The 27433-nt window shown below is 40.9% G+C and overlaps 2 protein-coding genes across 13 annotated transcripts in view; one reads left to right on the forward strand and one right to left on the reverse strand.

Moving 5' to 3' along the window:
• Positions 1-15517, reverse strand: LOC141924779 (uncharacterized). 6 transcript variants are annotated; one of them, XR_012623661.1, is made up of 5 exons: positions 11735-12621; positions 10047-10697; positions 7491-8711; positions 1420-1478; positions 1-322 (listed from the first exon to the last, which is right to left on the reverse strand). XR_012623661.1 is itself a non-coding variant. In XM_074827929.1 (3 exons), exons 1-3 carry the CDS (start codon positions 10227-10229, stop codon positions 307-309), a joined length of 258 nt encoding a protein of 85 aa, XP_074684030.1. In that variant the 5' UTR covers positions 10230-12621; the 3' UTR covers positions 1-306. The 6 variants fall into 6 exon arrangements, 1 of the variants encoding a protein (XP_074684030.1); XR_012623659.1 differs by having other exon boundaries at positions 10047-12621; XR_012623668.1 differs by lacking the exons at positions 7491-8711; positions 10047-10697; positions 11735-12621 and adding an exon at positions 15139-15517.
• Positions 12624-27433, forward strand: part of RIOK1 (RIO kinase 1) — a 19648-nt gene continuing 4838 nt past the window's right edge. Inside the window, exons 1-15 of one of the 7 annotated variants that reach the window (XM_074827874.1) lie at positions 12624-12712; positions 13593-13742; positions 14711-15115; positions 16785-16989; positions 18151-18241; positions 19357-19426; positions 20157-20199; positions 20890-20982; positions 21952-22064; positions 22188-22268; positions 22814-22900; positions 23431-23568; positions 24156-24259; positions 25939-26045; positions 27184-27249. In XM_074827874.1, coding sequence (XP_074683975.1) covers positions 15057-15115; positions 16785-16989; positions 18151-18241; positions 19357-19426; positions 20157-20199; positions 20890-20982; positions 21952-22064; positions 22188-22268; positions 22814-22900; positions 23431-23568; positions 24156-24259; positions 25939-26045; positions 27184-27249 — 1257 coding nt within the window. In that variant the 5' untranslated portion in view covers positions 12624-12712; positions 13593-13742; positions 14711-15056. Of the gene's footprint in view, positions 12755-13592; positions 13743-14710; positions 15116-15453; positions 15625-16523; positions 16657-16784; positions 16990-18150; positions 18242-19356; positions 19427-20156; positions 20200-20889; positions 20983-21951; positions 22065-22187; positions 22269-22813; positions 22901-23430; positions 23569-24155; positions 24260-25938; positions 26046-27183; positions 27250-27433 lie in introns of those variants that run through there. The other 6 variants (XM_074827855.1, XM_074827866.1, XM_074827883.1 and 3 more) reach the window with 6 other exon arrangements.

Below are 27433 nucleotides of genomic sequence, written 5' to 3' on the forward strand. Positions count from 1 at the left end.
GGAAGTGATATGTTACCTTTATTTAAGTGAATCTTCTATTAAATGAGATGTAAGACATACTAAGATGGAAAGCCTTCCCAAATCCCCCAATCAAAACAGTGAAAGTACCAAGGCCAAAACCAGACCCCAAGCTTTCTCTTTTCTCCCACAATTAATTTAGTGATTTGCATACAGGGTACAATGAGACATGAGTAGTGATAAGTCACATTCCATATTTTGTGGTAATTTTGTCATTTGTGCATATGCAGCTTGCTGTGATGGCAATGGTAAATGGAATCTTGAGTCTTCTTTTATTCTCCACGCTTTTCATTCGATTTTGAACCTGCAAATCACACAAAAAAATTATCATAAGTTACTTTTCTAGCTAAGTTTTACATTGATCATATTTTTACCATCTTGAAAGTGTTACTGAAACATTTTTAAGTACTGACTGAAGATGAAGCATGATTTTGAAAACTGAAGAAGATCCATTGCTACTGATAAAAGTATTTCTAGTCAGATAATACCCACCCAATGGTATAATACTATTTTTTCTGCAAAGGTCTTTAAATTTGTTTAACGTAATAATCATTGGCCAAACATGTTTAACAACCTAGTCATGGTTTGGGTTTTTTTGTGGTTATTTTTGTTTGTTTGCATTTTTTTTTTTTGGAAAAGCAGCCAAATATTTTTTCCTTGGGTACATAAAAGAATAGTAGCATGCTACAGGAAGTTTTCTGTTTAGCACCGTAGGATCTGAAACATTATGTGTCTTCTAAGCAGCAACTATGTACTTTATGTGCTGCTTTTCCGTCTGAGTTAACTGAGTCTGATGTTACTAATTAATTAACCTGTGTGGTGCTCTTACTGAGTTTGCACGTGATGGGGGCACAGAAAAATGTTCAAAGTGTGTGTGAAAATAATTGAGATACCTTGACTAGTGTTAGCAAAACACCAAGCCCAGACTGACTGCGATCTTACAGCTGTACCTAAAAGCCTATTAGGCTGTGGTTCTTTTGTGCTAAGTGCTCTACCCATATTGAACAATTTATAATCTGAAAGGAAAGACTATACGAATAATTGGGGCAAGCTGCAGAGATTTTATTTTTTTTTTGCACAGACTGCTTTCTGTGTGTATTCACAGACATAACAAAATAAGTGTTGACAATAATTACCATTATTGTAACTTTTAGATTTGACATCTCATATGTTGGATGCTAATTTTGAGAAGGCTGGAGTTCACCTGGAGTTCAGATTGCCCACGGGAATTCTGCACATGGTCACAGTTATGCACAAGCATTGTATCTTTGCATTTAAAAAAGCTTTTCGGTTAGAAATAACAGGTAGAACTGTTACTAGGAAAAATGCCTTCGGTTTCATAACATGTATTGCAAAAAGGGTGAGCATTCTTAGCATCTGTGGACTATAAATAAAGTTTACCTCATGTCTCCAGTTTCCATTTTGAACTTCTTAAATGATTCTCCCAGATGTGTCTTTTTCTAAGATAGCAGAAAAAGGCAAATTGTTGTTTATGTACGTATAGAGAGACTTCTTATTTCTGCATTAATACTTGCTTTTGGCATGACAAAGTGTTTAAGAATCTATTGGACTGCCTCTTCAGCATTTACTCAGTGGCTTCCATGAGAAATGGATTCAGCAAAGCGCTGTTAGGAGCAGTGTTTTACATACAGTCCTAAACTGTTGTCTGCTTCCTGTTTCTCAGCTTTTGATGGTGTAGTGCGTTGTCTCAGGAAAAAGCCGGCTGAACTGTAATCTGACTAGGACAGGGATTTGGGTTGGAATGTAGAGGGAAGTTTTGTTGATAAAATCAGGAGGTTCACTTTTCTGCTTGCTCCCTGATTTTTCCTGAAATTTTACACTAGCAAAATGTATTTTTTTTTTCTCAGTTGTTTTTCTCTGGACTTTGCTATAGCTGTCCATACCTTGCAGTGCCAAGAACTGCAGTACTTCCCTGTTCTCTTCAGGTTTGGGTCAGTACAGTAGTTTTGACGAGTAACTCCCCCTAATCCAGTGCACACCGAAAAGGTAGCTCATTGTTTTTGCTGGGACTTTTCATGGGCTCACAGATAAGACCAATTTTTCTGCTTTTCAGAAAGTGTCAGAAGCTGTAAAATTAGTTGGTGATTTTGTACCCTTCTATAGTTTATAGTGCCTGCTGAAATCAGGATAATACTGTACTTCAAAAGAATTGTATCAAGGATTATCTCTTTGTTACTTTTTGCAGTTTAGAGAATAATTCTATGGATATGGAATTCTGAGATTTTTTGCCTATTTCTGTAATACTTGTCAAAATGACAAACAGTTACGATTTGTGGCAGTTATTGATGATTCCAATGAGAGTCTCCCACTGGGAGCTATGAAGCTGCTGTTATTCTCTCTCACCACTCTGGGGGATCAATTTATTTGAAATTGGTGCAGGCAGAAAATACTCATTCACAAGACTGAGCCCTGGGAGTCCTGTGGGCTGCTCCTGACTGAGTGGTAGTACAGGAGACAAACCGGTGTTCACAGGAGCTCTTAATGAGATCTGCTAGATTTTTGCCTACATTGGGGGGGGTTCTTTGAAGGTCAGTGGTTTCCCAAGTTTTTTTTCCAGGAAGGAATTTTAGTTACCCTATTGCAGCAACATTGTCTCAAAGACACACAGATTCCTTATTTTATCTGAAAAAAACAGAGAGGACTACCTGATACAAATACCTGGAGAAATGTGTTCCATGGACTTGACTAAATGATGTTTTTTGAGAAATGGAAAAAAATCAACTGAAAAATCTAATAATCTAGATAAATTTGTCATTGCTAACCATGATTGCTTAATCAGATTTGTATGCTCCCTATGATGGCAACAGGAAAGGAACTTTGGAGCTCCCTTTGGCCTAGTTCAAGGTTACCCAGTTTAAGACTGTGTAACACATTGGTTGAAGGTTGGGGCGATGGTTTTGCAATAGATATACAGTTTAAAGCATACAGATTATTTTTAGCCACCAGATTTTTGATCTTGCCTCTGCATGAAGGGTGGAAACAAAGTTGGTGACACCAAAGATAGAAAACTATTTTTATTCTACAGAATAAACTAATTATTGCTACTAAGTCAGTGATAGCCTGGCTATCTAGTAGATTTATGTCATTGTGGACATGGAATTCATACAGCTAGTCTTTCTCACCAAAGAAAAGGGTGCTACACTGTCAAATTAGGAAGGTACAAAGTTAGAGAGAGTCCTGACTTCTGAAGAGTTCCCCAGTTGCATCAAAGTGTTTTAGTTGTGAGATGCTAGTAAAGAGAGAACCTAATTGGACTATCCTAATGCTATCATCTTCAAGTAAAAGATCAAATTTTTTGAGTTAGTTAAACAGTTTAAATAACTGCTAAATTACTGTATATAAAGAATAAATAGTATGTGCAACATTTTTAAATTCTGCCAGAGAATTTAGCTTGAGAGTCAAAGTGAGTTTGTGTTTTTGGTGGTACTAGACTAAAGATTCGGCATGTCCATTTAATTATGTTTATCTACTAATGCTTATATATTGGTTGAAACCTAGCTGGAAGTGCCAGGTCAACTTCAAGATTACAAATTAAATTCACATTAATGGACACAAATCAAATTGGTAGGTGGGAAGATTTTGCTTGTATGAGAGCCTAGGTGACATGGTGGCCTAAAGTACCAGCATTCCCTTTTATGTAATTGGGACTCGCTGCGTGGAAGAATTCAGGATGGCAGTGGACCTGACAGTGCAGTTCTGCATAGCGAACTGTCACGGTTGGAACTGCTGACTGTTCTGGAGGGGCTCAGGGCTTACACAGGCAGGGATGTGTAAGCTTGCCACAGACTAGTGGCAAGCTTTGAGGTGAAACGCAGCAAACCACCTTCCCACACTTCAGCAAGAGATCCCATATTCTTTCTTGCATCAGAAGCAAAATGAGACAATTTTTTTGGTTAATGTTCCAAGTTCCTTGATGCACACTTTCCTTTTTTTTGATTGTACTACATTACAGCAGGATGTCTGGTTGCTGCAAAGAAAATAAGCCCAGTTCTGAACATTACCATGTCTAGACAGTTTGTCTTCCCCAGAAGGTCTATATAATAATAGCAATAGGTGTGGTATTGATGAGGCATAAGCCTCTGAAGTGGACGAGGAAGAGGGAATGAGGACATCTCTATTAGAGAAGTTACCAGGCTAGTGAGATCCTAAGTGCTGCTACCAGTGTTTAGCTGTCCTGTAGTGCTTCAGTGCAACCCTGTCCTTCTGCTGTGTTTGTGTAACAGGGTGTAGGGCAACATACATACATTTTACTGACTGAGTGTACTCATGCATCTCTTTCAAAGGAGCTTGAGTAGCTGTCTAGCCAGGAGCTAGTAACAAGTACTCAACTAGCAAGCTGAGGAGGCCTGTACCTCTTGCATTATATATTTATTCCTAGGACATCAATGCACTGCAGGGCCGCTAATCAGCTTCCAGAGTCCATTGTATAAACTCTATATGAACACAGAATAACAAGGAGCAAGAGGGGAAAGGGGCACAGCACACAGTAACGTTTGTTAGTGGTGCTCAGTACAGGCAGACAACCTCTGATTTCTATCATTGTGAATAACGAACTCACCTGAGTAACTTGGTCTTGGAAATTTCCATTAATTAACTGTCTTGTGATTGCTACATTATTCATCTACTTTGTAACTAAATGTTCATGGTAATAAAGCTTGAGACTCAACTGTAATTTATATATACCTTGTCTTACAAAAACTGTCAATTGCTATAGCAATTTTTAAGAACAAAGTGTCAGTGATAAACCCCAAGCTGGAAATAATGCTTTATACATTCTATGCGGAGCCTCTTTGTAGTATGTGTTTTTAAACATTCTTTTAGCTATAGAATCACAGCTATCAAATGTAACCAGCTGTGCAGATCTTTGTATCATGCCTTTCAGTCTGTACATTCACGTATCTTCAGCTACCTTGGGCTTTTCTCCATTAGATTGTATCCAGTTGGCCTGAGAGATAAGCCTAGAGAATAAGTTATAAAGCAACTAAACCTTTTTATTAGACACTCTCGCCCTTTGTGGGAGTTAAGGAACATCAGCTCCTGGGCTTGCCTGGAGAAGGTAAAACCTGCAAAGTAAAGGGTCTGTAGGTTCAGTTCACATAGTTACTCTCTCTTCCCTCTGGGCAGAAGTATCTCCTAAAGGGTTGGTATGCACTCTGATACTGCACATAGAGTACTCTACATCCTCAGGCATGTGCTTCTCATATTCATTAGAATCACTGGAAATGTTTCTTGACTCCATTCTTCATGATCTTCCCACTGGAATGTATGCCACTGAGTAAATAGTGCAAATAATTTGACCGGTTTTGGCTTATGCTGTAATGGAAACAGTCTGGTTTGTTTTAGAAATGACTAATTTAATAGAAGGGTGTAACACCTAGTGTCATAGGTGAAGGGTGCTTTTTTCTGAGTTACCTATGGAGTAATCAATAAATAAGAAAGCCATCCAAGGCTATGGTAGAGTTGTCAATGTTAAAGAAAAAAAAAAAAGGGAAACACAAGATTCAATTAATTCTTAGACATTGCACTTTATGTTATGGGAAATGAACAAACCAAATCTGTTTCCTTTGTTGGATGGCTTTATGTACTGTTATTGGTACGTTCAGATTTGAACAACAGGTTCTGAGTCTGAATACCATTTTCTTTCCCTACTCAGTGAAGAAGCAAAGCTCTTTCAACAAGGAAAAAAAGGGGTTTTTACCTACAAGAATCAAGCACATTTTTATTACCTATCCAGTTTTGCAACTAAACTCAACCATGCTGAGTTTTCTTTTTTTATTTTGTCATGGCTCTATTTTTCAGACAATTTATATAAAACTTTAGCATATCAATAATAAATGAAGTGGTAAAATAATGTATCTAATCTTCATCAGATGCACCAGGAGCGTTATCAAGCATTATGAAACAATGATACAAAGATCATGAGCTGGAGGAGATGCTGACTTTTCAGAGGCTGAGATCTTTCAGAGTCACTGGGACTCCTGGCAGAGCCTGTTCCTGTTGCCGCCTCACCCAGGTACTGTGGCTCTGTGCCAGGGCTGGTGGGACACTGCCTGTGCTGGGGTTGCCCTCAGCTTCTGGCCCATTTTCCCTCGTGGATCGGCCCCATTCCTGCTGCATGCTTCCTGAAGGTTAGTTTGGGTTTTCTTGAGCCCTGAACTGACTACAGTGGGGCCTTGCCCCCAGGGTTCCCTGAGATTTCCTGGTAAATCTCCAGATCCTTGCTGAAGACTGCAGCCAGGCTACAAATGCAGATCACAGGCCTACAGGCGTCTGCATCCAAAGTGACCCCTGCCCCCAGGTCTCTGAACTCTTTATTGAGGAGTGGGTGAGGGTATGGGGGTTTATTAATCTAACCTCTATTGTCCAGCCAACAGTCATTATCAGCTCAGCTGTAGTCTGCTGGCTCTCAGGAGCCTCATATTCTACCTGAATGCCAGTAACAAGGGGAATACTGACTGCAGAGGTCTGTCACAGGACCTGTCCAATTTAATATTTTTGTAAATGGTTTGGAGGGCGCAAAAGTACTTATAAGGTTTGCGGGTAGTGTGAAATCAGGTGGTGGGGTGGTGGTATGGGCCTAGCAGATACACTTGAGTGCAGGGCTGCCACCCAGAGGGGCCTAGGCAAGCTGCAGGAATGAGCCAACAGGAGCCTTAGGAAATTCAAAGGAGGCAGAGTCCTGCACCAGGAAAGGAACAGCCCCATCAACAGAACAGGCTGGGGACTGACTTGCCAGGGAGAAGCTTCTGCTGAGAAGGACCTGCGTGGGCCCTGGTAGACGCTAAGCTGCCATGAGCCAGCAGCGTGCCCTGGCAGTGAGAAAGGCCAAGAGCATCCTGGGCTGTATCAAGGGGAGCAGAGCCAGCAGATCAAGGTGAGTGTTACCTCTCTAATCGGTGTTAGCGAGTCCATCTAGAACACTGTGTCTTGAACCTCCCCAGCTCAGGGAAGATACAGACAAAACTAGATGATCTTTAAAGGTCCCTTCCAACACAAACCATTCTGTGATTCTGTGGAAACTTTATCTAGATGCTTCTGCAGAACTGAAGAAAGACATAAGGTGTCAAACTTTGGAACATTTACATTCTGATCCTTCCATTCCTTTTCCCCTTAAAGAAGTGGGGAAAAAAAGGCAATTATCATAACTTTTTATTTCCTCATTTATTTCAAATAATAAATTGCAAAGTGTTTGATCACTGCGTGAAATTTAATGATTGCATAAATATCTGTATAAGACAAAATTCCACAGTGGGACTCAAATCCAGTAAAGGACTTAAGAGAAGGACTGCTCTCAACTTTAATGTTCTTGAAGAGAAACACAAGTTTATGTACTTTGCTGGTTCTCAACTTGGTCAGAACCCTCAGCTTGAGTCTGTGGAAGTTTGTCCTGAGAAAGGAAGGGAAAATGCTACACATGGCAACTAGAAACTCTATCTGTTACAGATACTTACGGTGCTTACGATGTTGTATCAGTCTGAATTACACCTTAGCTGTCTGTGATTCTCTGACTCTATCACATCTCTTTTTCCATCTGGCAGTTTGAAGCTGCAGGATGCAGTTTTGTTCTTGGTCTTTCACCCTCTGTTGCTGCCGTGTTTTCTTCTCTCTTCTGAACTTACAAATCTGCTGTTGCATTTTTGTCATCTCAGCTTGTTTGTTTTCAAATTGTGCTTGTGATTCGAAGCTGAGCAGCCAGCCTGTTATATTTGGATCACAGTTGCTGACTTTCTGCCAACCTGCCATCCTTTTCTCCCTGGAATTTTGTTTGCAAGGATAGGAGCCATTTCTTTGTATTTTCCTTTTCCTCCCTTAGCACCAGGGCCAAAGTTACAGTCTTGGCCTCCTGTTTCTACTTTTTTTTTCTGAGATGCTGCAATTCCCATATCTTTTTTGTCTTTCTTGCATATGGTATGATCCACCTCCAAGTACTGTCTCCTAAACCTGGTCTTCACTTCTGCCTCATGCTTTATTTGAAGGAGGTAATATGCAGATTTAAGTTCTTCCACATGTTTCAGAAGGGCTTTTTCAGTCTCAGCACCCTCAAGACATTTGATTGCACTAAATAGAGCTTCCTGTGTGACTATCAGCCATCTCCTAGCCTCATTTTTCTCCTTCGTGAATTTACCTTTTGTTTCATTTCAATCTTCAGTATCCTCCTTTAACCTGCTTATTTTTCCCCCCTGCTGCTGGACGGTTTTTGGTTTTAACTCTTTAAAATTGGTCTTCAGAGAAATGGTTTCATAGTAAGAATCAATAATCTGTGTTGGCTGTTTCTTCTGATTCCACTTCATCCTCTCAGTCACATCATCTAGACCTAAATTCTCTTCATTAAACAGTAGTCTTCCCCTATCTTTAACCTTCCTCAAAACCGTATCATCACACCGAAGATCTGTGATTTGGGTTTGTCCTTGCTGAGCCTGCTCTAGCTCCTTGATGACCCCTCTAAAGTTCATAACTATCTCCTGAAATGATAATTTTTCCAAATGGTAATTGGAATATTTTGTTCTGCACATATCTGAGGATGCTTCATAAGGACTTGGACAGGGCCTCCCTGTTCTATAAGTGGAGAGAATCCCTTTATTGCTTCTATCTCCTTGCTTATATTCTTCCTTGTGAGCAAGTGATATCTTGGAATGCTGGAGTAAAAAGTCCTTATCCGCTTCTAACATTTCCTAGGAAGACAACCACGTTCTGTCATCAATTAATTAGAAAAATGAGAGGTCATGTGGCTTGACAATAATCTAGTCAGAGAAGGCAGAAAGGCAACAGGGGATAAATTTGAGTAAGCTTCCCCCACACTGTTACAGTACTAGTAGAGTTGTGTCATTCTTCTATTGCAAAACAAGAGGTGACACCCTCTGTTCAATTGATGCAAATTATTTTTTCACTAACTTCAGTGGAAATTTCCCACCTGTGAAGATAAGTCAGTGTGGACCAGCATTATGAAATGATGAAACTGAAGAAGCCCGCCCTTCTACAATGCCTACAGCTCTTGCACCTGCATCAAGCTCCAGTGGAGTGAAAAAGTCTAAAGTGTCACTGTCAGATTTTGCCCTAACTTACAGTAATCTTTGACCTTAAAGCAAGAATTTAAAAAACCAAGAAATTTAAATTAAACTTGGCCAAACAACTTGATTATAGAAAATGGAGACAAATAAATGTTTACATTAAAGCAGTAAGAAATAAAAGTCTTCCAAGGCTCCATGCATTGCTCTGTAAGACAGAGGTAGGAGGCAAAAAAATATGCTTGAAATGCTACTGAATTTCTCTGTTGAAAGGAGTGGGACAGTCAGAATACCTTATAGTACCCTACATAATAGGTCATACAATCTCTTACTGAATTTCCTAGATACTGTAATAAAACAGGAGTAGAGTTTGATCCAACATTTTAAAATGTTTGGTTTTAATTTTTTTCTTACACTCTAACTGAAAAAGAAAACTATAAATAGGAAAAAACATCTCAGATTCTGGTGGAAACTGTCTCTCAATATTTTCTCTTTTATTGTACTGTATTACACTGTTCTTTATACTTCTTTTCACTTCTCTGACTATCAGACCTGGTATATACACTATGTTCTCATGCAAAGAATCAGATGATATACTACTGCTCCAGTTTTTTGGAGGCTCTATCTTTTGTCCAGTAGCTGCCTACCAAAAGAGTGTCATTTGTAGCCTGTAAACATTTGTAATTCGTAATAATTAAAATTAAACACCATTTCATTTAAAATTTAATTACAATTAAAAATTTTAATAATTTGTAATCTGAATGGGAACTTCAATGAAAGTGCACTGCCCCCTACATTCAGGACTCAGTTAATTCAAGGTGCAACTCCAGCACCTGCACTTGATATTCTTAACACTTCTCTTCTATGTTAGACATCTGGGAAGCCCAGCATGCACATAAAAAATATTGCAATATATATGTAATTTAAAGCACTACTACTAGTTTTATGAAAGAAAGGTATTTTCATTATTCAAGCCTCCATTCAAGCAGCATGAATTCTTACCATGACTTCTTCTGGACTGGGAGTTTTGCTAGCCGAGTTCAAATTACCCTCTCCAGAAAAGTGTTTCTCAGTACCAAAACCTGGATATATCTTGAATGAAGAGCCGTGGGGCTGAGTGAGAAAATAAGACCGATCTTTTGTGGGGGATTCTTTAATAATGCAATCCAATAGTGACTCCCCCATTTCTACAAATGGCACTTCGTGAGGAACTACAAGGGGCTTAACTGGTAATTGTTCTGGCAGTGAAACCTCTTCTCTCCTAGATTCCTGCAGTTCTTTTTTAATAGTTTCTTTTCCATCTATGCTTTCTTCTCACCAGCCCAGCATTCTCCTTTGATGTGCTGGTTCTTTTTTGACTATGGATTCTTCCTCTGGGAAAAATGTGTCCACACTTGAAGATTCCTTCCAGATTGCTATGCAGAAAGTTGTGCTGCTTCTACTGCAAGTGTTTCTATGACTTAGTAACTCCATGGTTTTCTGAGAGGTAACTTGAAAATTTATGTAGAATCAAAAAAATAATTAAGTTTCTCACAATGGTTTCAAAGAATATTTGTGAAAAAAACATAGCGGAGGAGAAGAGGTACTTTGCTTGGAACTTAACACGTGAATCATTTGCCTCCTCAGCATGTGTCATTTTTGATCAGGAGCCACCTAGACAAAACATGATGCAACTACATGAATGTTCACAGCAGCACTAAAGTACTGTATTATCTAATTTCTCTTTCCTATATATGTGTGCCTCTTCTATTTAAATCAATGCATGTATAAAGTCAGAATATAAGCTGCAGTATTGGAATATCAAGCATACTACGTGAGATGAAGGAGATCTTGGCCTTCTGCTGTGCTGCTGTACAAAGAGAGTCAAAGTATAGGGACTGCAAAAAGCTGAGCGGGATTTCTCTTAACGTCCAAGACAGCATGAGCAGGTTTTTCTAACAGTCACATGAACTTGCTTGCTATCAATCTTAGATATGTCATTGTAGTTGCAGTGAAGTTGGAGAGGATAAGCTCAGCTGAACCAGCTGGGACCGTATCTCAAGAAAAGGCCATCTGCCTTGCGGAGTGCGTGTAGCTCCTCACAACTATTTGTGTTCTGTGTGTTGTGACAGCTTACTGTGATCGTGGGTAAGAAAGAGGGACTCACAGCTTGGAAGAAGGCGGAAGGACTCAGCTGCTAGGGACGTACTTCACTCTTCATTACACTGGCAGAGTAGAAGGGGAATGTAGCAGCAGCATCTTACTTCTAAAGCTACACATAAGTAAACTGAATGCTGACCCTTCTTTTTTCTTCTCTGTATGATCACTGTTCAGGACAGATGCAGTTTTGTATTTTCAGATAGCTTTTTATGTAAATTATCTAATTTTAACAGTTTCTTGACCATATGCTTTCTTTTTCCCTCTCCTATGTCTCTCCATGCTCTGTACAGTCCCTATCATTTCTGTCCTTCACTCACGCCATGCCAATAAGGCATAAGAAGCTGACCTCAAGGTCTAATGAAGCCTGTTGATTTCAACAGGCTTTGCACCAGCTCAAGATCTGAAAGACTGCACTGTCTAGGAACTACAAAGTACTGCCCTGGCATATTTTGGTAGAGGAGGGGTGTGCAATAGTTGAAATATTATTTAACTCATCTAGCACATGGCAGTTGAAGTCCCTCTCATGTTTGACATCACCAACAGGAACATACCGCATGTCAAATTTTCCAAGGCCAGCTCAGAAACACAGGTTCCTTCACAAAGTTGTCAGTCAGTGTCTTTTCTTCCCTTTGGGTTCTACTTTTTGTCTTGCAAATATAAAGGGAATTGTTAGTGGTCATCTCGAGTTGCTTTTCCCAGGAAGGAGCAAGACACAGAGATTCTGCGTACTGGGTCTCTGTACCCAGTCTCCCAGCTTCAGTGTGAACCGGAATATATCCCTGTCTTACATAACATGCAGTGTTAAGTACAGACCTGGTGCATCTCCGAGGTTGAGCAAACACTGTGACTCTTTTTTCAGGAAAGGTAAAAATGTAGTCATAGGCAGAGTAAGGGAGGCAATAGTTTTCCAAGGATAGTCTCGTGTGAGGAGGAACATGGAGCTACAGTGGTCGAAGCTGAGTATATAGGCTGATAGAGGTCTATACTCCCAGGGATTACGGATGCTGACGGGTAAACCTGTGTCACCTCTTTTCACATGCCCTGTCATATGGTGGCTGGCACATGGAACTGTAATGCTGCTTCTCCCTTTCCCTCCTGCTAACTTGCGCAGTGGTCAGTAAGGAGTGGAGAGCCTGAAGTCCCTATTTTCCTTCAGCGTGAACCTGCATGGGAATGCTAAAAATAAGTTACCCCTTCAGAGAGATTGAAGGCGGAGGGTGGTATCCTCCTACTTTGTGTCCAATTGAGGCGCAATAACTGTGGGCTACGATTGCCTGACTCCATCCTTCTGATCAGTTCATTATATTTGCCTGATGCTGTCTATCTACATAATTATACGAGCCTCCTCTCCTCTCTGAATGCCTTCAAAATGCTAATGCATTTATCTTCATGTCCAGTTGTGTTACCACAAGAAACATTGCTATTTCCATTTCAGAAACGAGAAACTACAACCCTGAGAGTTGCATGAAGGGAGTTACTGAAAGCCACGCTGCAGTTCAGCCTGTGATAGATCTGGACCAAGAATCAAAGTGAGCCTAGCACTTGTAACATAGGAGATTCTCCTTCTGAAGGTACCACTGTCACCTAGTGGCCTGCTTTGCTTAACCCTTTTGCAGTTGAATCATTTGTAGAACAGTTTGTGCCCATTTCGAAATGAGCGCTTAAAGCCTGGGAAAAAACAAAGAGTCGTAGTGGAAGTTATGTGGAAGCCTGGAGCAAAGAAGGAATAAAAATGAATATGGGAATCCTTTGGCAGTGTTATGTTTCAAACAATTCCCTGAATTACAATAACTTAGTATTTTTACTTAAGACCACTGAATAATTTATTAGACAGTGAAATAAATCTGTAGGATAACACATTCTCTGCAGCTTCACCCACATGGACTAAGAGTTCTCCAACAGCTGGTTCTAGGAAAAAGATCAATAAACAGGTGATCTTAATCCAATTTCAGGTGTTGGTGGCTGTATGTTGGGAAAGAGCTCAGAGCATGCCTGCACAAAGACAGATCTCCCCTCCCAAAACTGGTGGCTACCCAGATTGGGTGACAGCAAGGCATGCTGGCAGGGCAGCAACTGGAACTAAGCTTGATGACCATGTTTCCTGATGTGTGACAGGGCCACTGGTTCAAGTTCTGCCTGTCCCCAAACCAGAGGTGAACCCTGCACTACTTCTGCTGCATTCATTTCACAGCTAAATAAAGAATGCCAGCCATAGCATTGCATCCACTTCCGGAGAGGATACTTGGCAGTGAGTTCCTTAGCATACAGGCTCCCATTTTTGTTCATGTTTTGTTTTGTTTGTATAACATCTAGCACAATGAAGCATGATGGGAATTTCCAGGTAATAGAAGATCGTAAGAAATAACAGGACAGTTTGTTTTCATATAGAATCTACCTTTTCCCTTCCAGACCTCCCTCGTGACACACTGCATAATTGATCTGGGTATCATAGTGATTGAGCAGCATGAAGGCCCTCCAGCAATGCTCCCTCTCCTCTGGCTGAAGCCACCGGTGTCTAAGGAGAGCAGCGGTACCTTCTCACACAGCTAGGCCTTGCAGGTTAGAGAATTCTTTCAAAAGCAGTTGTTGTACGGCTTCTTCAGACTGACGCTGTACTTTTTTCTGCCTTACCAGCTGGCACTTTGTTATGGAGAGAGAATATTTGACACAAGATTCCATCTTTTATACAAAAGAAGGAGAAAGGGGTATTTAGGTTCCAGGTGTTCTAGTGTCAGAAGCTGAAGCGGCAGAATTTGAAGGCAGTCTGAAGTAAAGCTGCAGCTTTAGAAATGTCAGAAACTGGCTTGTTGCTTTCCACATTCAGAGGCTCTCAATGGGCTGACTTTACAGAAGCGTTGCAGATAGAAATTGCATCTATTTCATTCATTCTTTTTTAAAGGCTTCTGAGTACATGCTTCCATGTTTTCTGCACAACTGCAGATTTTTGATAGCCTTTACATGAACTACTTGGATAATGGGAAAACATCGACAAAAAAAGAATGCATTTTAAAATTTTACCATTATGTGCCAGATAGCAAAAGTGCAGCACTCGTATTTTCTTAATCCTACATTATATTGCTATATAAACAGATTAGCATGTAAGTCCGGTCTCAAAAGAACTCTCTAAGACTTAGTTTGAAGTTTCAGAAGGCAGGCATTCTTTATTGGAGCGCTGGATGCACGAGGGGTCATTCCATCTAACATGCATGCTGAAAGACAAAGGCACGCTTATTATATACAATATAAGAAATGAATATTCATGTAATTTCTGAGGAGTACACACCTATTTCCAGAGAATTGAATGCATATGTTAATACATTGCACAAGCTACTAAAATTTGGGGAAAGGTCTCTGAGGGGCTTCCGTGGGGGTTTTTGGTGGTCTGTGCTGGTCCCTAGTGGTTGTTGAAGAGGTGTCTCTTGGTGTCTGTTCCATGAACTCTGAGTCTTCCTTTCATGCAAGATCTTGTCTTGGCTCATCGCGCTGTCTATAAAGTTTCTCAGCTTTCTTATCTTTGGTTTCCACAGGTGTCTGCTGGTTTATCTGCCCTCTCCAGGATGTACCCATCACAGTTGCAAAAATTATGTCCTTCGGTGCATTCTTGCGTGAGGCCCCTTACAGCAACTAGCACCAACTGCCTGCAGACACCTGCTAGCAGGCATCAGTAAGGGGTATTACAGTGATCTAAGATGCTTCTAGTGAGGCTTGAAATTGTGGAATTCCTTTGGCTTCAGTTGGAGTTTTATTTTAATAAAGATTGGAATTTAATATTTCAGAGTATACTAAATAAAACTCTATCCATATCTATTACAGATGACACAGATCATCACTAACGTGTTAGGGAAAATAACCACGAACCTGTGGTAAAGAGAAATGGGCTTGAAGATGCAACATTTTAAGGCTGGATTACGTGATATACAGAGGTACCACAGGTGAGAATTTACTTATTACTTACCAGCGGTTGCTGTTGCACACCGGGTAAACGACCCCGCTTGAGGGACAACACTGTGAGCTCCCCCTGAGGAAAGCTGCGGCTGCCGGGTTTACCCTGGCAGCGCTTGTCAGAGCTCCGCGGTCCGTCACCGGCCTGGGCGGGTACCGGATTCCCGGTACAATCCCGGTTCTCGGGCCGCTCTCCCCGCCGCCATTTCCAGCCCCCTCACAACAGCTGCTGGCGGCTGGGCCACACCCGACGGTACGGCTGACGTCAGGTGCTCGCAGCCAATCCCCGCGCCGGAACTTGAGAAGCGGGCGGGGCCGGAGGCGGGTCCCGCCCCCCTCCGTTGCACTGCCGTGCAGGCCCACGACGCTGTCGGTCCCTTTAGCGGTGCCTGTGGTTCCGCGTGCCGGCCGGCCGCCTCCCTCCCGCCATGGATTACCGGGCCATGGCGATGAGCCAGGCCGTGCCCGGGCAGTTCGATGATGCGGAGTGCTCTGAGGGGTAGGAAGCGGCGAGGGGCCGGGTGTGGGCCGCTCGGGGGGGCCGGGCCTCTGGTGGCGCCCTGAGCCGGCGTGAGGCGAGGCCGGGCGGGTCGGCTGGCCGCGGGTGCCGAGCGGTTCCCGCAGGCCCCTGCGAGGGGTTGTTCGGGTGCGTCTGTCCTCCGACGCGGCCGGCAAGAAGCGGGAGCGGGGAGGCGAGTAGTCCTGCACGCCGCCTGGCAGCGGGGCTGGAGGCGCGGCGGAAAACGGCGGGGCAGGGCGGGGCGTGCTGCTGGGTTAAACCTGTACGCGTGAGGAAAGGCTGTGTGCGCTCTCTCGGCTTTTTAGTTCTTTGCGATTTCTGCTTCACCGCTACAGACCCGGGGTGGTCGAGGCGGTTTCACCTTTGTGTTATTTGATTGTAACTGAACACGTGAAACCACGTAAGAGAATGGTGAGTTGCTTAGGATAGCGAATAAGTTTGATTCGTTTTGGAATTAAAACACCTTTTTTGTTGCACCGAAAGCATAGAGCTTTTTGTATTTAGTGGGGAGCGGATAAAGAATAGTGTTGCTTTATGGGTTCAAGCCATTTTCTTTCCAGTTTACGCTTCATTTAATGAAATGTCAAATACTGGCAGAAAACTTGCTTTGGGACATATTTGTTCTGTCATAAAAATGTGATGTATGACAGACATTAAGACATGAGTAAGTCAAAAGGCTTCATTTCTCCCACAGATTCTTTTTTAGGTCTCACTTTTTTTTATGTAGGTTGTGCTGGTGCCCTGAGTTACCAGCAGGTTGGCTGTCTGCCTCTGATGAGATTTTGTGTGATACCTTGTCAGGTGGAAATCTGCTGTGGCAGCAAGCAGAGTGATTCATCTCTGGCGAAGGAGCCAGCTGGCCTGCACTGGTGTGTTCGTCTGATTGGACTCAGAGGGATCCAAATATGTGTAACTGCAGAACAAGTTAGAAGGCAGCACTGATGTGGTGAAGAAGATAAATGTAGTCCATCCTTTAAAGGCAGTGACATTCTCATATATGCTTGCTTAAAGGCAGATGAAGTGAGAAACATCTCACGGAGAGCTAACCTTGTGAAATCAGTTGTTGGGATAAACGTATTGAATTTTTGATGACTGTAACAATCATTTGTAATTATATAAAATCTGTATTTTTTTTGAAGTGAATTTACACAAGACACAGAAACAGCTAAAGAAGATGAGGTCACTGGGAACTGCCAGTCATGCATGTGCAGAGAAGTTAGCACTGAGGAAGGAGATGGTGATGATGATGACGATGATGAAGAGGAAGATGAAGACTGGGACTGGGATGATGAGGTGGGAAGACTCACAAAGCGCCACAACGCTACTGGTGGATGCAATCCACAGGTATGTTGAAGGCTATTTTGTGAACATCAAGGATGCCCAAGAGCAAATGGGGCTAACCTGAAGGCTTTGTTCTTTTTTTAGTATTATGTTGAGCATAAATGCAAATGGAAATTTTTCCTGGAGAGAATCCCCCTCCTTTGACTCTGTTCCTCTGACGTGCCATGTGTGTATGTACGTTGTAGCCAGAACTCTGTTTGATTTCCTTGTCTCAGACCCTATCTCTGGATTCTTTTTGTCACTGCAGTTTTCCTTCTGTTCCTTTCTCAGCTTTAATTGCCCACCCCAATCTCTACTGATGTTGCTTACTTTTTGGTATTTGTCCTCTGTGGTTTTGAACATCTTCCCATCCTTTCTATCTAATTTTGAAACTTGTCACACCCAGGGTGAAACAGATTGTTTTGGATTAATAGTGAAGGAGACAAAAGAAAGCATAGGAGATGGAGGGGAGTGTTAGAAGTGGGTTAATTTAGAGTGTATACTGTTGGCATAGAAACTCTGGCGTTGTGGATAATGAAGAACACATGTGAGATGCAAGAACTAGCATCCTTCTGACCCTCAACTTGAACACTGAAGGTTCAAAATCTCTTTTTTCCTATTGATACCAACATAACAGAATAGTTGAATTAAATTAGACGGGTGGTGATCATGGCATATTGTGTCTAACTCACAGCACTTGTCCTGGGTGATTTATTGTTGCCTTTAGTTAGAGGTTTATGCTGTCCAGTGTTGGTGAAGTTGTGTTCAGGTATTAATTGTGTTTGGAGAAGACTACCTGTAAGAAAAGATAGCATCTTTGAAAGTTTTTTCTGTTCATTACCTTCTCATTTTTTCCTCTCATTTTTCTCCTTGTTTCTGTCTGCTATTTCCCTTCCTTCTACAGACAGAAAAAGTGTTAATATGAGAGACTTGCAGCTAAATTCCCAGACTAAAAATACCCCTGAATTGGGGCACTTTTTGGAATTCTAACTGATGTGTGACCTGTATTTTCTTTTCTTGAGTTAAGTAAAGTCTGATGTTAATCCATATCCATTTCCTCACCCTTTCTGGTTTTTTTTATAGCTCTAGGCATAGGTATCTGAGCTGACTTTTCCAATGATATTGTCTGTATTTCAACGGGCTATTTAGAGAAGGCAACTTATATTAACAAATCCTTTGTTTCAGGCAAATAGACAGACCCCTAGTTGCTATTCAGCAAAAATGTCTACCCCTACAGACAAGGCTTTAAGGAAATTTGAACATAAAATTAATTTAGGTGAGTATAATTGCATTGTCTTCTTTTATGAAAACAGATACCACTCTGTGACATGTGACATTCTCAGACTAATTCTGCTTATTTTAAGCCAGAACTCGCTGGAATGGCAGTTAACCGTTGGCAGACAGATTAAAAAATGGCTTTTGCGTACTTCAAGTTGCCTTTAGTCTCCATTAATCAGCTGTCATATGCTTTTCTCTCCCCCTTCAGAGCCACAAGGCTGTTGTTTTTTCTTGTTTTTTTTTTTTTTTTTTCTTCCTCTTGACTTTGCCAGATTGCATAAAGTATTTCTTCCCTTGCTTCTGTAGGAGCAAGCTGTTTGGCTGGAGGGATGGTATCAACTCTCTGTTGTGATGATGTTGGTCACTCCCAAAAGTGCTACCACAGCTAAATTTTCTAGACGATTGCAGTCCCCTGTAATATTAGGGTGGTACATTATGCAACAGTTATCTCTCAGGGGTAGAGTTTGTGTGATATGTGAGGAGGCTGCTGTCCTAGCTGCTGTAGTTTGATGTTTACCATGTGATGGAAATGGCTGTTCAGCTCAACTGGTTAGGGCTAGATGTAGCTGTGATTGGGGCCTTTTGACAGGGTAGTAAACGGAGGCTGTGGTTTCCTTTGTAACGAAGTGGTTCTAAAATGAAGGTTCGAAAGAGTGGTGCTGGTGTATGTAGCCAAATACAGCAGCTTTTACACATTTAGCATTAATAAAATGTTATTTTAAATACATCATGGGGAGAGAATACTGGAAGCTGTTGCTTATTTTGTTCAGAAAAATGGTATTTGATTGTGATAATAGAAGGGCGGGCAAATTTAATGATGAGATGTTATCCAAAAGGCATTACTTCAGGATGGCATTGCATCTCCAAGTCTGTAGGACTGTCTCACTCATCTGTGTTGTTACCTTATAGTCCTACTTTGAAATGTAGACAGAGTGGAGAGCTGGGTTAACTCTGGTATGGAGCTAAGTTTCTGTGCTTGTCAGAGAGCTCCACCTGTGTTTAACATTGTGTTGAGGCATTTCAGCTGGCAGCAGAATTGCAGGAGCAATTCTGAACATAGGAAACTTCTTTGGGTTTTGGGTTTTTTTTCATTACTTCTTACGTCTTTTTCAGATAAGCTAAATTTTGATGACTCCGTTATAAACAAAGTCACAGAAAAGTCTAGACAGAAGGAAGCAGACATGTGAGTATTACTTGTGGTTCTGTTTTCATTTAAATAATTTAAACCCAGAAGAGTAGTTCCTATTTCCTAGTGTGATCCTGAGTTTTGAAGAAATTTATTAAGAAAATCAAAATTTGTAAATTGTCTGCATGCAGTTTGCTTTTTGGTCTTAAACTTTTTGGTTTCTGAATCAGCTGCCTAAATCATTCCAAAGTTTTGATTCTTTTGTCACTGCTGCTGGTAGCACATCTGATTGTATTGGTGTAGTAAGACAGAAGTGACAGGTGTCATTCCACTAGAAAAGACTATTTTATCTCTGATACTCTTTTTTTCTAAACAGAGGTCCTTAAACAGTTGGTCTAAAAAGGTATTGGAAGCCTTTTGAAGGTCCCTCCTGATGATTTGGTGAGGGAAAGGTACTTCTTTTTAAAATTTTTTTTAAGCCTGCAGCTTATAGCCCTAAGTTGTTAAGACAGATATTGTTTTCTCCTGAATAAGCATAATTCAGTGGAGGCAAGAAGGTATCTATACAAGTGAAGGGCACTGATGTTTATAGATTTCTTTTTTTGTTTTTTTCCCCCCCCCCCCGCCTGCAGGAGAAACCTTTGCTTTTGTATGAACTGAAAGCCTTACTTCTTGAGGCTGTTGTCTTATCTTTAATAATGAATACAGAATCAGAATGTTGTGTTTTACTCTGTCAAAGTACTGAGTTCATATGTGGTATTGTATCATTTATTTTCACTTCTGCTAGGTACCGAGTCAAAGACAAGTCAGACAGAGCAACAGTAGAACAGGTAAGTCCTTAATTCATCAGATTTCTCTTTTGATGGGAATAAAGAATGTGGAATTTGGAATCAGTAATAAAATGGATACTGTAGCAACAAGTTTTGCCTTGGAATTCTGTCCCCCTTGTTATCCTGAGGAGACCTGTTGTTTCTTTATGTTGCTTTCTTGTATGAAGGTTCTACTTGCTTCCATAAGCATTTTGAAGCTCATTTTTGTGCTTAGCATTGTGATTTGATTATAGATGCAATGCAGAATTCCATCTTAAATTTTTATTAAATTCCAAAGAACAATAAAAATGCTGAGTTTGCTTTTTTCGGTTTGTTTCTTTAGCAAGACTGGCCCAAGGCTGCATAGCTGCTCTATTTCAGTTATGATAACTGTATCTCAAGAGAAACCTTATTTGAATATACTTAATGCAACTGTGGATGGGAAATCATTCTCTTATGTCTCCTCTTCTAGAGCTAGCTCAAGGACATATGCCTAGCTTAAAAAAAGTAATCATGTTGAAAGAAAAAGTGAAGTATCGTGCTAGAATCATGGCAAAATTCTGAGTGGTTCCTGTTTGGGTCATCATTTGATCTTTAAGAAATAGTCTGATGCTATGGGTCCTTTAATATGGTACTAAGACTGAACAGTATTACTAGGTTTTGTCCTCTTCAAAGACAGCAGTTGTGGTGACTTTCTGTATTAAATTTGAGGTGTTGGATCCAAGGACCCGAATGATTCTGTTCAAGATGCTAACTAGAGGTGTCATATCAGAAATCAATGGCTGCATCAGCACAGGGAAAGAAGTAAGTTTTATTACAAATGACATAATAGTATTTTTCTCAGCAAGCTAGGTGGAAGCTTTATGGTGCTCAGATGTTTGAAATACTTGGGTTTAGTACTACTATTTTTCTTTTGTGTTGCTTGCTTGGTAGGAAGTTACCTTAAGATAAAATGCAACTTATGTTAAAGGAAACAAGTTTCCCCAAGTATGAAAAATTTCTCAGAATACTTAAGTGTTATCTTAAATTTGTGGATCTTGTTAATTATATGTTACAGCTGAAATTTTGGAAAGGGTATGTGTACACACAATATTAAACTGTCCCTGAGAAAACATACAAACCCAGGTAATTCTTTATATGAGACTCTTGCGTGCTGATCAGATGAGCTCCACATGTCAGCAGGCGTGGGAGTATCTAAATGGTGTAACAAAATTCTGTTTGAAATACTATTAAACCATTGCTTTTACAAAACTAGCATGTTCATGTGCTGTTGCTATCCAGTAATATTGCAGATAATTAAAACCAGACCACAATTTCCAAGTAAATTCATAAATTGGTTTTAGAATGCCTAGTCCCTAGGCTGATCCGGTTTTCTTCCAAGTCCTTGGATGCTGATTAAAGGCATACTTCCATTCTGTGTAGAGGTGTCAATGTGAGAGATTTGGGCCATGCTTTAGGGCCTAAATAGCGCACAGGCTCAAATTAACCCTGCACACAGGGCTTGTTTCAGTCTCCAGAATGTGGATGAGGTGGAGTTTTCTTGTGTACTGTTGTTTTTGTTCTCTGTGCGTTGTCACACCCCTATCCAGTCGTAGGTACTTCTGGTAGAAAAAAGAGATTGCCTTTATGTGCAGTCTCACTCAGCTGGGTGCTGCGTATGGGCTGAGGTGAGATCAGATCTTTTCCAGGTGTCAGAAACAGAAGAGGAGAGAAGGTCATGTTGGTTTAAAGAGTTTTTCTTTAATGTTATTTCTTCCCTTTGTAATCTGATAGGCTAATGTATATCATGCCAGTACTGCGAATGGAGAGAACAGAGCAATAAAGATTTACAAAACCTCTATTCTGATGTTTAAAGATCGGGATAAGTATGTGAGTGGTGAATTCAGGTGAGTTTGACTTCTGCCTGGTTTTACTGGGGAAGAGGGATTGTTTGAAAAGTGGTAAAATCACCGGTGCTAATACTGCATTGATTGGATAAGAGTCCTTGGTTTTTATTTCTTTATTTTAAGATTTCGTCATGGATATTGCAAAGGCAATCCAAGAAAAATGGTGAAGACATGGGCTGAAAAAGAAATGAGGAATTTAATAAGGTGATTCTTCCAGTTTTTATTTCAGCATGCAAAGGTAACAGACTTTATAGGAGGTACACTTCTATTGCTAGACTGTGGCTATCGCTACCTTTTAGGGTCTCTGGAGTGTTCAGGAGAGTGTCTTAAGCTTCCATGTCGGAGAGAAAAGGAGGAGGGAGGAATAAAGATATTTTTGTCATGCTGCTCGTTCTCTAAGCTCTTCAATGTCTGAACTCTGACATGACTGAAAAGTGAGGAGAAGCTAGAAATAGCTGCTGCTGAGTAGCAGCCCGCTGTGTGATACAGGTTAATCTAGGATTAACCTGAACTGTGTAAAGGTTCTTTGTCCGAGACAGGAATGCTTAGAGAAGGGTCAGAGCCAGAATGGTTGTGGCTTTTTGTATTCATTTCCTAGTTGTTCCTCACAAGTGAGAGTTTCCTGAGTAGAGGAACTCTTATTGTGTATTATATTTAAAGCAACAGAGCTCCTATAGGCACTAGTCCAATGCAAATAGTAGAGTTAGAGTTTAGTTTTATTTTTCTGTGGCTTTGTTCTTGTGTTACAGGTTGAATACAGCCCAAATACCTTGCCCAGAGCCAATTATGCTGAGAAGTCATGTGCTTGTCATGGGCTTTATTGGTAAAGGTGATAGGTAAGTATCCTTAGAAAATAAAATATTTTTTTTATTAATATCTTCCCACAAAGGTTTATTAAAAGCAAACAAACCCTCTGAATTTGCCTAGTTACTTTAGGCCTGTAAAATGAACATGTTGCTCTTCCATGTGCATGTGACTTGTAAGGTACCCATACACTTGACAGCTACTACTACAGACAATCTGCATGATTCTGAAGCCTCAGTTGTGTCGTCAAGTGGCTTAACCAGAAATGAAGCCTGGAAAGGCTTGCTAATCATACATGACAGTCGCTCATCGTTTTGTACTAAAAACATTAATGTAGCATGGTCCAAATCAGCTCACTTTGGAAACAGAGCTGCAGTGTCTTTGGCAAGCATATACCAAGCTTTGCTGCCCTTCGTGCTGGCTCTGTGCACTTAGCTGCTCTTGCTGACTTGCTTGATGCACTTAGTGAATGGAAGGATCAGGTACAGCAATTAAAGCATCTGCAGCTGGTATGAAGAAGGAAAAAGTACTCACTTTCTGTTATTTATGTTGTAATTTCAAGGCCTGCTCCTCTGCTGAAGAATGCTCAGTTATCTGACTCCAAAGTCCGGGAGCTGTACCTGCAAATCATCCAGTACATGAGAAGAATGTACCAAGATGCCAGACTTGTTCATGCAGATCTCAGTGAATTTAATATGCTGTATGTTTTTAAACTTTGGTCTGAATTGTGACATCTAAAATGTATGCATTGGCAACCTCTATGTGAGAGTATTAATCTACCTTTAAGGGATGGGTGGGGTCCTTTTTGTAACTGGATTTTGTAACTTCGGTAATTAATTATGTAGCTTTTAACCCAGATCTGAGCTTTCTTTGTTTAAAAAAACCCAAACCACCACAAGCAAAAAAACAAACAAAAACTCAAACAAAGAAAAAAAACCCACCAAAAACCCCTCACAAACTAACAAAAAAAACCTCAAGTAGAGAAAAAATTAGTAAGGTATCACTTTTTTTCCTTTTTCTTCCCCTCACCCATAACATTGCTTTTCGTGTTCCTGAGAAGACAATTTCTTTAAAGTTTAATAATACAGCTTGTGTAGAGGAGGGAAGGGATTGACCCCAAAAAAGCCACTCTGGCCCAAATATGTGAGGTATATGCTAGAGAAATACATTAAGATTGTTTGCTGGTTCTTTGTTCCTGCCCCTCAGTAATCTCCCGTATAACACCAGTGGAGTTAGTGCAGCTCCGTGTGATTTTTTTTTTTTTTTTTTTTTTTTTTTTTTTTGCAGATACCACAGCGGGGACGTGTACATCATTGACGTGTCTCAGGCCGTGGAGCATGACCACCCGCATGCGCTGGAGTTCCTGCGAAAGGATTGTGCCAACGTTAACGGTGAGTGGGCTGTGCTTCAACTCTTGTTGTGGTAGCTGATTTATTTAGGAAGGTGAAATGTGTTCACCTATGTTCTTTAAGGTATAACTGACTGTAGAAGCTGTCAAACTGCTGTTAAAATACCCCCTCTCCTATATTCTCATGTCTTCTTTGTGGAGCAGTGTACTGTGCGGAGTTCAGAAGAGTACAGCCTATTTTGCTAGAAATCATCTGGCTGAAATGAGTCATCTCACTGTATCTTAGGTTTATGATAGATCTGAGATCAGTCCCAGGCTGATTATAGAGCAGTCCCAGTCTGCAGCAGCGCCTAACCAGTCTTAACTTCCCTCACTTAAAGGGACTGCACAGGCATACTGATATGTTTCCTTATGAGTGGAATCCACATCTGGAATTCCTCAGCTGTCAAGAAGTTTACCATATGTTATGAAGTTTCCTGCACTTGTCCAGGTCAGCTGAGAGGATCGAGGCATAGAGTAATTTATTAGAGATGTTATCACTTGTCATAATAGTCTAATAAACAAGGTACCTTTATGGTATTTTTCTTCTGAAAATTTGGTCTTCATGTGTGAGTATGCATGTTGTGTAACAGATACACACCTCCTGGTAGGCTGTGTTTCTCTCTGGACAAGAAATCTGTTGCTGCAGGCTGCTTTTCCTCCCCCTTTTCAGACTGGCTTTTTCTAATTTTGCTGAGACTTTTCAAAGTCTGTGGAAAAAGAGCTCTGTGTGTTTTGATGCTATGTGTATGTTGATACCCAGTATGCTAGTTTTTCCTTATTCCTTTTCTGTTCATGGATTTCTAATAACTCCTTTCCAGCTGAGGTACTTGCACCCTTGCTCTTTTTTCATGTCTTTTGACTTACTCTCCCTACATATTCTGGTGTCTCAGTTAGTTGCAGTGGTTTTGGTGTGGTTGGTTGGTTTGTTTCCTGTCACTGTTTTCTGTGTGTAGTCCTCCTTCAGAGGCTGCAGAGACAGCCCTAGCTGTGAGCATTGCAAGGCTTGGGGTTCCATGGGCAGAGGGCTGCCTCTGAAGTAATTTTTTTTTTTTTGTTCTTTCTATGATTAATTTCTCATGGTGAGAGATCTTCTGAAAACTTTAGTAGGAAACACTTATTAAGCAGTCCTCAGTGTCTTTCACTGCTGTTTTTCAGTACAGAAAGTGCAGCCTCAGAATTTGGTTATACTTGTCTCAAGAAACTAATTCTGAATGTAGTATTGAGGAAAATTCTAATACATTAATGTGTCTTCCCTTTTAGGTGGATCATAATTAGGCTGTACTGTGTGTCAGTGGATACTTCTGTTTCTCTTTGGCAAAAGTCTGAATTCTCCATTCCTTATTCTTTGAAATATACTTCTCATCTTAGTCATTTCAAATACTACATCTGTCTTATATTGTTTACTTAGCCCTTACTCCATTAAATCTGGCTCCTGCTGAAATTGATTTGGCTTTTATGTTTATCCAGTTATTCTCCTTTTGGTATTTGTTGCATCTGGAAGATGAATGGTTTTATTTCAGATGGCCAAGAGTCATTGGATAGCTAAACCCAGTATGATGCAGTACGTGCTGCTGAGACTTTCCCAAGTCATCAGGGCCATTGGCTGTCACTCAGCATCACAGCTGCATATGTTACACATAGTTACCTACGTTTTTTGACTCTGCCCTTGTTTCCTGGTAGACTTTTTCCAGAAGCACAATGTTGCGGTGATGACTGTGAGGGAGCTGTTTGAGTTTATTACTGATCCTTCTATCACCAGCCAGAACATTGATGACTATCTGTCTAAGGTAAGACCTCGTACCCTTGTTGCTTATGTAGGAAGACTTGAACAATAAAATCAGTTCAAGCTCCTTCATCTCATTTATTCTACATCCTGCTATTGAAGGAAGCTGGTACATGATATTATGATATGCTAGTGCTTCAAAAATGTGTACTGGTCTTTTCCATTTATACCATTATAGGATGACAACACTTTAATTCTACGTTTTCTCAAAAAGTCTAATCATGAAAACTCAAATGTCTCTTTCAGGTGCTACTGGAACCAGGATGGTTTAAATTAGTTCTTTCTTTTTGGCAAGGAGAAGCTCTGCAGAAGTATAACCATGCTTATATAGAGAATGGGGTTAACAATGCAGATTTCAGCAGGGTGGGCTGAGGGAGGAAGGGAATCACTCAGGGCAGTGTTACTCCAAGGTACACAGTCTTGCTGGCCAACTATAGCAGCTGGCAGATCACATTGATTCTAGGAGGAAGGAAACTTACTCAGTGCTGCTAGCAGCACCCATGTGTTTCATCTCTAGCTGCCAGTCCTTTGCTCCCAGCTGGATGATTCTTTAAAAGGGGCGGGGGGGGGGAAGGCTTTTTAAGTTAATGCAAGAGAAATGAGGGCCATATATGCCATGCTCAGAGTGGAGATTTGATGTGTCGTTCCTGGTCAAGACCATGAGGCAGAGACTTGAGTGTGGTCCAAATACCAGTACAGCATGGGGATTTCCAGATGTTGTGTACTTTGTGTCATACTGGAGATTGAATGAGACAGAACTGTGCTACGTGGTTCCTCTTATTTGTGCTCCTCTGGCTTGCCCATGTGCGTGAGAAGAGCCATGTTCCAGGACTGAGCGCTGCTCACTGTATCCTCCTTGCACTGTTATGTCCTGTAGCCATGCTGGGCCTGCCATAATTTGGTCTGGGAGGAGCAGCGAGCATGTTTTCCCTCTATTAATAAAGCAGATCTGCAGTTACAAGTGTGCTTTGCAGAAATGTTGGTTACCATTAGGTGTCACTCAAGGCATCGCCATCGGGAAAGCTGGAGTATTTGTGAGTGACAGTGTGGAGTATGGGGAGAAACACAGATGGGAATGGTTAGTTGGATTAAGTGATGCGATTCTAAAGAGTATAACTTTGTATTACTTAATATTTCTTCAGGCAATGGAAATAGCATCGAAAAGAACAGAGGAGGAAAGATCCAGTCAAGATAAAGTGGATGAGGAAGTAAGTGAGGATTTTTGTTCCTGCTATGAAATGAATATTAACCTTGCCCCTTCTAAACAGTGAAAAATGTTCCATTTTATTTGGCAAAACGTACAGCTGATAAGCAAAACATTGTGATGCTGAGATGTCTTGAACTATTTGAGATGTGAAGTATTAAGGGATGCCACGTGTAAAAGCTGACAGT

The sequence above is a fragment of the Strix aluco genome, chromosome 1 (genome assembly GCF_031877795.1).
Source record: "Strix aluco isolate bStrAlu1 chromosome 1, bStrAlu1.hap1, whole genome shotgun sequence".
Taxonomy (NCBI): Eukaryota; Metazoa; Chordata; class Aves; order Strigiformes; family Strigidae; genus Strix; species Strix aluco.